This window comes from Physeter macrocephalus, chromosome 17 (assembly GCF_002837175.3).
Source record: "Physeter macrocephalus isolate SW-GA chromosome 17, ASM283717v5, whole genome shotgun sequence".
Lineage (NCBI taxonomy): Eukaryota > Metazoa > Chordata > Mammalia > Artiodactyla > Physeteridae > Physeter > Physeter macrocephalus.
The window spans coordinates 39,112,369-39,121,551 of NC_041230.1; the positions used below are offsets into that span (position 1 = coordinate 39,112,369).

Below are 9,183 nucleotides of genomic sequence, written 5' to 3' on the forward strand. Positions count from 1 at the left end.
AATACCCTTTTCTGAGGAATCTGAAGGCTTAGTGTCTTCTTGTAATGCTTTATTTAGAAATGATGTGTAGTTTTGCAAAGCAAGATGTCAGAAGAACAAGGTAACATATTTTGCAAACCAGCCCTCCAATGTTATAACAAGTTTTTCACTTCTTAGGTCCCAGTAGAAATTAATGTCTGAGTGTTTTAATTTTTTTCTTCTGTGATGTCTTATGTATCTTATCATAATGGATTCTTGAGAGAGTCGTATAGAAATTTGTTTTAGCAGGTGTTTTTCATCTTTGAATTTGCCTTTATGTACAGGAAAATATTATTTATATGACTGGGCTGACTCTAGGGATTTATGCTTTACATGACAGTAATTGTTAAACTGTATTCTCATCTAGAAAGAAGTTTTAGTACATTAGAGCGTCGTGAGAAGGCTGTCCTCAAGATCCACACCACATGGCCATGAAAATATTGAAATCATATACTTTCAAAACTCAGACTTTTTAGGTTGTATGATGAACCTAAAACTAAAATTTATATAGTGTTAGCTAATGTTACACAGTCCATTGTATTATGGGGGGAAAATCCTTTGCAGTAGTGTTTGAAGCCCAAAGTTCCCAAGTTGTTTTTCCTAAGTTTCTGGCCACATAGAAACCAAATTATTCTAAATAAAAAGCAGCAAAAACTACCAGACCACCCAAATACTCATTAAATTTGCTGAAGGTGTCCTGTGGTTTAAAATCCACTTCTTCCAATTTTAAAAACTTGGAATCCTCTTGGAATGGCTAACATTCAATTTAGGAATTAAAACATAAGCTTCTTATATACCTTATATTTCCCTTTTATTTAAACCTCTGAAAGTCTAAGTATAAACTGTTTAGGCTGAAGGTACACGTAACGCTCTGTCTATATGTTTGAATGCATCATAACTATAATTTTGGCGCATTGCTTCCTACGTTTATGTTCTGGTGACAAAGTACACCATTCCTTAAGCATGTGTTCTCCTCCCATGTTTTTTTCATAAACAGGGTTCATAGTGAAATCACCCCCCAGTGACCCCCAAATCCCTTCCCATATGTTTGCCAATTATGACATTTCTTTGTCATTCTTTTAACCACATCAGAGAGGGTTGGTACTCACGGCACACTGTCTCTCGCAAGAGTATCTGGAAGAACACACCTTTACGTGCGTGCTGGAAAATAGAAACATCTCTGTGTGGTTGTGCTCCTTCAGTCTTCCTTCTTGGACGTGGGAGAATGGTATTAACTTCTCTCTAATCTTTAGAAGTCTGCTCTTGTAGGTTTTGCTAAAATGCCCTTGGGTCGGAAAATTGTGTTGAGTTAATTGCATATGACTTCAGAATTCAGTTTCATCTGATTTGAGCCTGTCAGTTCACAGGTGAGGAAACTGATTTAGCATTGAGCTTGAGGATATTAGGCATAATTTCAGTTATAATCAGCTTTAATAAAATAGTTACTCAAATATTATGAAATATTTCCTCTTGTCCTACAAAGCCCATGTTTAGTATTTGTATGTATATAAATGTATTTATTTACTTATTTATTTTATGAGGGAATTAAAGGCTTAATGAATCTTGAACTTTAGGAACCACCATATTTAAACAGTTAATTTCTGTTAATTTTGGACTAAAATCAGAGTAGACTTAAAGCAATCTGGTTGTTTGGAAGTGGATTCCAGACTCATTGGAGAATAAAGAAGCATGCATATTAATCACTTGGTAAGGCTTTTGGTAGAACTCTGTATTTGAACTGCTCTCTTGTAACTAAAATCATATAGTATTGCAATTACTACTATTCATGCCAAAGATGGAGAGCAGTCACTTCTCCTGACCAGTCTTGCATGTAAATTAAAATGTGAGCAAGAACATAACCAGCCAAGATATGCCTGAACACCCACAGGGGTAAATTAAAGTCAATCATAAACTGTAGGAATTTCACCTAAGCATCTGTTAGATTCAGCACAGAGCTCTGGAGTGAAAATGAGAATGGGGGGAGCTGTATACGGATAGAATGGAAGGGTGAAGATGAAGGAAGGTTTTGTGTTAATAGAACTCTTTTCTTCTTCATTTTGTTAAATTAAAGATAACTTATTTGGCTTCTTTCCAAACTTGGCCGAGACACTTGGCTACAAGAGCAGTGCCTTAAAAAACTCTTTCACTTAGGGGCTTCCCCGGTGGCACAGTGGTTGAGAGCCTACCTGCCGATGCAGGGGACACGGGTTCGTGGCCCGGTCCGGGAAGATCCCACATGCCGCGGAGCGGCTGGGCCCGTGAGCCATGGCCGCTGGGCCTGCGCGTCCGGAGCCTGTGCTCCACAACGGGAGAGGCCACAACAGTGAGAGGCCCGCGTACTGCAAAAAAAAAAAACACCAAAAAACTCTTTCATTTATAGTTGATTAAAAGCGGAGTCACTTTGGCATTTATTTGGCTCTTGGTATTCTAAAGAGGATAAGCTTCCTTCTCTTTTCTTTCCTAGATTGCTCTTAAAACAGGGGTTGAGGTACTTAGTTAAAAGAGAGGGAGGGAGGCAGGGAGGAAGGAAGGAAGGAAACCATGTATATTTTAAAATTTTTATTGCTTATTACGAACTATTACAATTTCAGTATATTGCAGTCTTGATTCGTCTGGTCTCTCTCTCTCCCCCTCTCTTTCTTCTCTCACTTGCTACGTTGTCTGAGGCTCACTCTAGTTAGCACACACCAGTGCTTTTGGTTGTAAAAGAGGCTAAAAACTTTGAAATCTAGAGAATCCATTTATATGAACTAACGGATTTAATGTGGTTATAGATTAAACATCATAATACATATATTACTCCGTTTCACGTTCACGTAAGCCTTTCAGATTACCTCTGCTTTTTTTTTAATACTAAGTCTACAGTTTTTGTTCCATAAATCATTGGTATATGTGTGGATTAAAGAAAGCATAAAAGACCGTGGAATTTTCTTGATAGAATTCAATTATTTCTTGGCTACTGTAATGGAATATTTAAAAAGGCAACGTTGGGCTTCCCTGGTGGCACAGTGGTTGAGAACCCGCCTGCCAATGCAGGGGACACGGGTTTGAGCCCTGGTCCAGGAAGACCCCACATGCCACCGAGCGACTAAGCCCCTGCGCCACAACTACTGAGCCTGCGCTCTAGAGCCCGCATGCCACAACTACTGAGCCCATGCGCCTAGCCCATGCTCCACAACAAGAGAAGCCACCGCAATGAGAAGCCTGTGCGCCGCAATGAAGAGTAGCCCCTGCTCTCCACACCTAGAGAAAAGCCCGTGAGCAGCAACAAAGACCCAATGCAGCCAAAAATAAATAAATAAATAAATTAATTTTTTTTTTTTAAAGCTTTAAAAAGGCAACGTTGTAAGTGAGATGCACACACAACCGTCATTACCACCCCAGCCTTCCAAATCTGCAAAACACTTACTGTATTTCTCAAAGATTGACCGTAACATGTTTTAGCTAGCCTGACTCATTCTATTCAAGGAGAAATGTCCCAGATTGTTAACATCGGGGTCTCAAAGAAGTGTAGTAGTATATATATATATATATATATATATATATATTTTTTTTTTTTAATAAATTTATTTTATTTATTTATTTTGGCCGCGATGGGTCTTTGTTGCTGCCCGCAGGCTTTCTGTAGTTGTGGCGAGCAGGAGCTAGTCTTCGTTGCAGTGCCCGGGCTTCTCACTGAGGTGGCTTCTCTTGTTGTGGAGCACGGGCTCTAGGCACACGGGCTTCAGTAGTTGTAGCACGTGGGCTCAGTAGTTGTGGCACACGGGCCCTAGAGTACAGGCTCAGTAGTTGTGGTGCACGGGCTTAGTTGCTCTGTGGCATGTGGGATCTTCCTGGACCAGGGCTCGAACCCGTGTCCCCTGCATTGGCAGGCGGATTCTTAACCACTGCACCACCAGGGAAGCCCTGTAGTAGTATATTAATAGGATTTATCTAAAACTTTTTATTAGAAGTTTTACTTGCGTATAGGCGATTTTTTTCAGGTTTGGGGCATGTGTTCATTTGCATGACAATGCTTTGGGTATATGAAATTAAAACTTATCTCATGGTCTCCTCTAAAATATCTAGGCCAGTATGTATGTAGGGTTTTTGGGAATCTTGGAGGTTACTGAAATCTGTAGTTATGTGTCCATACCCTGGCATATTACTGCATATTGGCAAAGATGATCTTTTGGGCAGCAGTAACTTATGCTAATGGGTTATTGTCCTCTGGCAGTAAGTTAGCAGGCTTTTTTGTACTATACAACTAATTAATGAAATCCATAACTTCATGTGATATTTACATAAATTGAATTTAAAAATTTAGTATCAGCTTTATTAAGGTATAATTCACATGCCATCCAGTTCACCTATTTAAGATGTATAAGTCAAGGGTTTTTAGTATATTCAGAGCTGTGCAACCATAATCACAAATTAATTTTGGAACATTTTCATCACTCCAAAAAGAAACCACGTAACCTTTAGCAGTCATTTTCCATTTCCCTCCAGCTCCTCTTCTCCCAGCCCTAGGAAACCACTAATCTACTTTTCTGCCTCTCGGTTTGCCTATTCTGAACATTTCATGTAAATGGACTTTATATAATACATGGTCTTTGGTTTCTTTCAGTTCACGTAACATTTAAGGTTCATCAGTGTTGTCGCATGTATAAGTACCTTGTTACTTGTTACTGCCAGATTTTTGTTTTTATTTTGTTATTTTCTTTCCCCTAACTCCATTCTTGCTGTTTTCATTGTGAAATAAGCCCTAAGGTCTCTAATCGTAATTATTACGATTTCAGAGAGTAAACCAGTTCACTTCTCTAAGCCACAAAGCAGTCATCTGCATGCTTTTGAGCATTTCCCAGTTGATCTCTATGTTACAAGACAGGAGTTTTTATTTTTTAAAAGTGTTTTCACAAAATGTGATCTTAGCTACTGCCAGTGGCAAGCCACAGTGAACCATGCTTACCATTGTGACTGCAAATTAGTTCATTGCAATATAGTTTGTACCAGTGGCTTTGTTTGTTTGTTTGTTTTTTACAAATAAAAAGAGTTTAGGTCATTTCTCTACTCTTTCATTAGTGGTTCTTTACTAGGGAATACCAGTATATTATCAGAAAAAGAATTCCTAGTCCTCCCATCGCATATGGATTTGTAAACATCAAATTGCATGAAAGATGAAGTTCTGTTATTAGCTTCAGAGTTTGCATGGCTGTTCGAGAAGATTTATATACTCTGTGTTAATCTTGTTTGTTTGTTTGTTTGTTTTTGAATATGCATCATCTTCAGGACCCTCCGAAAAATAATACGTGCAAAAGGTTGGTATTCCCTTACTAGATTTCCTTATGCTCAACATACTGTGTGGCAAAGAGGTTCTTCCATAAATATACATGTGTAACATAACTTAGAGTACAGTTTGACAGCTCATTCTTTTTTGGTCAAAATTATTACAAATTCAGTAGTTCCTTAGCTTTAGCAAAATTAATTTTTACAGTTTTAGTCATCTTGAGTAATTTCAAAAAAGTTTTTGCCTTGAGTAATTTTTAAATCTTGTTGTGACATAAATTAGGATCACATGTAGTAAGAGGTAAGTATGCATGGACAAGTAGTACTACTGTTAATTCAGGCCCACAGTCTCTGCAGCTCAGCCAAGCTGTGCAACTTCCACTAAAAACTTAATCTCATTTAATCCTCACAACCACTCTGCACCTACCTTACATATTATAAAGGTAATAATAAATGTAAAAATGTATTATGACATTTTACAGAAGAAAAAAATTGTGTATTGCAGTCATGTTCAGGAATGTGTGCTTTCTCAAAGGTTTACTTATCCCTTGCAGTAATGTTACTAACACAGTAGTATTAGCCCTGAAAGGTATACATTTGTCATCCCTTAAGTGTCTCCACTTGAGATAACTGTAGAATCCTTAGCTTGTAAAAATTTATAGAGATTATATAGAGCTGTTTTATCTTTCTGAGATCCCACTTAAAGCATTTCATAGAGAGAGAGAAAATGTGTCTTTTTTACCCATAAAAGTACCATGTCTTTTTTCTTGGAGGTGATGGACAGAATATTTTTAAAAAGTGGAAATTAAAGGAAACTGTTAGTAAATTCAGCTTTCTTAATATTAAGGATTTATGCTCATCCAAAAGCTCCATAAAGAATTTGAAAATACAGGCCATGAACTTGTAGTAGTCTTACACTACACTTAAAACTGATTAAAAATTACTATGTAGAATACATGAAGAATTTTTACAAATCAATTAAAAAATAACTTAGTAGAATATGAGAAAAAGACTTAAACAAGCACCTTATAGAAAAGGAAGCACTAATGTAAGCATATGGAAAAAAAAAGGTTTAATTTCATTTGTCATCAGAGAGACGCAGATTAAAATCATAGGGTATATTTCACACCTGCCAGATTGGCGAAAATTTTTTAAAATTCTAAAAATAAGAGGAGTTGTTTAGGAAGTGTATTACCAATATTCTTAGGCCCTCTTTAGGGTCTTAGGGAGATGTAAATGGGTACAATCCCTGTGGAAAACAATTTGGCATTATCAGGTAAATTTGACAATATAATAACTTCTGACCCAGCAGTTCCATTTCTAGGGATATATACATACTCAAGAGAAATGTGTGTACAAGTATTCCAGTGAACATGTACTAGAATGCTCATAGCAACATTATTCAAGATATTAAAATATTGGAAACAACCCAAATAACTATTCATTAGTAAAATGAATGAATTCATTCTGGGATATTCATATAGTGGAATACTTCAAAGCAATAAAAACAACTGATTCACAACTACGTGCAATAACCTGAATAAATCTGAATGAAGAGAGTTCTGTCTTACGGCCAGGAAGTTGCTGTTGGATCTGTGTCTCCTTTGGTGCAGTATAGGTGCATTTCCTCTGGTTCTGTTCTCAGTGGCCGTAAACTTACAGAGGATTATATGAGGATTGGTGGTCAACCATTCTCAGTCTTGTGCACTGAAGACTTTTATCTTCTGTGTTTTGAAGTCTTTTGTCCCTTGTGGCTGCTCTGGAAGATACCTGAATTCATTACTCTTCTGGGGAGATTACTTTTTAAGTTTCCCTGTGCCATATTGCTGTTGTACATACTGACTAAGTTGCTTGTGTCTTTAAACGAAGCTACCTGGCTGACATTCTAAACTTGTCCAGAACAGCTTTCTGCCATACTTAAATGTACAAAGTGCTAGGCATGCTTAAGCAAAGAGAATCATTTTTATTATTGAACCTCGGCTGGTTTTTTGGGCTTCAGAGCCTTTTAATACCTAGACTGCATATGTCATAAGTGGAGGGGCAGCCAGGTCATTTGGATTATGGAAGAATTATACCTTAAAACTAGCAGGGCTAATAAGCTCTGTTAGAGAAGAGGGATTTTTTTCAGCTGTGTGGCTTGCGGGATCTTAGTTCCCCAACCAGGGATTGAACCTGGGCCACCCCAGTGAAAGCTCAGAGTCTTAACCGCTGGACCGCCAAGGGAATGCCCAGGAAGGATTATTTTAAGGAGAATAATGACTGTCCTGAAACTCTAAGGAAAGTTTCTTACAGGTCTTTTTAAGCCGACTACCATTTATTTAACTTTATTAGAACTATCAGTATATTGTGTTTGTGCATGTGTGTGTGTCCTTATTTGTGTCTGAACTTAAGTAGGGATTAAGAGGATGGGAATCAGGATAGGAATCAGACTGCTTGACCAACTTTCCTTTGTGATTTTGGGTGCAAAGCTTGTATTTCATATATAAAATGAGAATAATAATACCTATTTCATAGGATTGTTGTGAGGATTAAATTTTAAAAATACATGTGGGGCAGATGTGATACCGTCAACAGTTGTATTAGGTATCATTGGTTCTAAATTTATAATTATATACATAAAATGGTGGCTTTTTCCTGCTTAAAGATGTTAATTGTAGAATATGTGAAAAAGCATAAAGAAAAATTGAAACTCTCCATAATTCCGTAACCCAGAAATAACCACTTTATGTCTTTGTGAAAACATATATACTGAGGTGTGTATGTATATATTTTTTTGGTATTATACCATACATTCCGTTTTTAATCCTTTTAAAATTATTGTTTAACTTCAATCCAGATCTTTGGATTTTTTTATTTCCCCAAATAAAATTCTTTGCTATAAAAATATTAAAATGTGAAAAATGTTTAAAATATTAAAATGTTGAAAGATAGGGAACATTTGGTATGAAATGTTCACAATTTTATTGCTTCTCCCCCCTACCCCCCCAAACATCTAGCTACTGGTCGTATTGGATCTTCCCCATCGTAGGTGCTATTCTCTTAGGTTTTCTGTATCGTTACTACATGGCGGAGAGCAAGTCCTCCTGAAGAGACCTTGTTGAAGTCTGGAAAGCACATCTACTTGGGAGTGAGAACTAGACACTTGTTTGGAGGCTGCAGCGGTGCCCTCTTCTCGAATCCTGCCAATTGTATTCTTCTTCCTCGGACCCCAGACTGTTGGCCAGACATCCGCCTCAGCCCTGGGGCCAGCATCCAAGTCATTTCTCAGAGCCTTACTCTCAAAGCACCTGCTCATTGTGTCCTTGCCTTTGTTTCCTCTCTTTACTCTTTTCCACGAGCACCTTTATGTTTCAAAACTTTTATAATTATTGTCTACGTGTCCTAGTGACATTGCCCTTCGGTAAAATTGCCTGCTTTCCAGTACTTTGAATGCACATTAGACATACTTAACAGGGCATCACACTCTGGTTTTGAAGCTTTTCTTTTTCCCTTTTTCTTTTAAGTAAATATTATTTTAAAAATTATGACTTAATTATCATAAGAGGTTTAATTCATGAAGTCAGGTTGCACACCTGCGACTTAAAACACAACTGCAGAATGATCTTCTTCGTTGATTATATTTGTTAAAACTGAGTGTAGCAGGGAGCCCTTGCCACCTCCTAAGGCCACCAAATGGTGCTGGGCAGAACCCTGCTTCCCTTTTGTTTATGGGGAGTGGAGAGAAACAGGGAGAGGAAGAGATGAATTGGGATGATAGAGTGAATTCACGGTAATCTTTCTTTTGAAAAATATTGAAAAACACTACTTTTAGGACAGGAGTTTAGAAAAAGCACCAAAAACTTTATCCTTTACTTGGGCACCAGTTCCTAGCCATCTTTTTCTTTTCTTTTTTTTTTTTTT

At 37.4% G+C, this 9,183-nt stretch overlaps 1 protein-coding gene across 1 annotated transcript in view; it reads left to right on the top strand.

The window, feature by feature from the left end:
• CYB5B (cytochrome b5 type B) overlaps positions 1-9,183 on the top strand; it is a 30,445-nt gene extending 21,262 nt beyond the window's left edge. The window contains exons 4-5 of the mRNA XM_007129024.4: positions 5,287-5,315; positions 8,280-9,183. Coding sequence (XP_007129086.1) covers positions 5,287-5,315; positions 8,280-8,370 — 120 coding nt within the window. The 3' untranslated portion in view covers positions 8,371-9,183. The remainder of the gene's footprint in view (positions 1-5,286; positions 5,316-8,279) is intronic.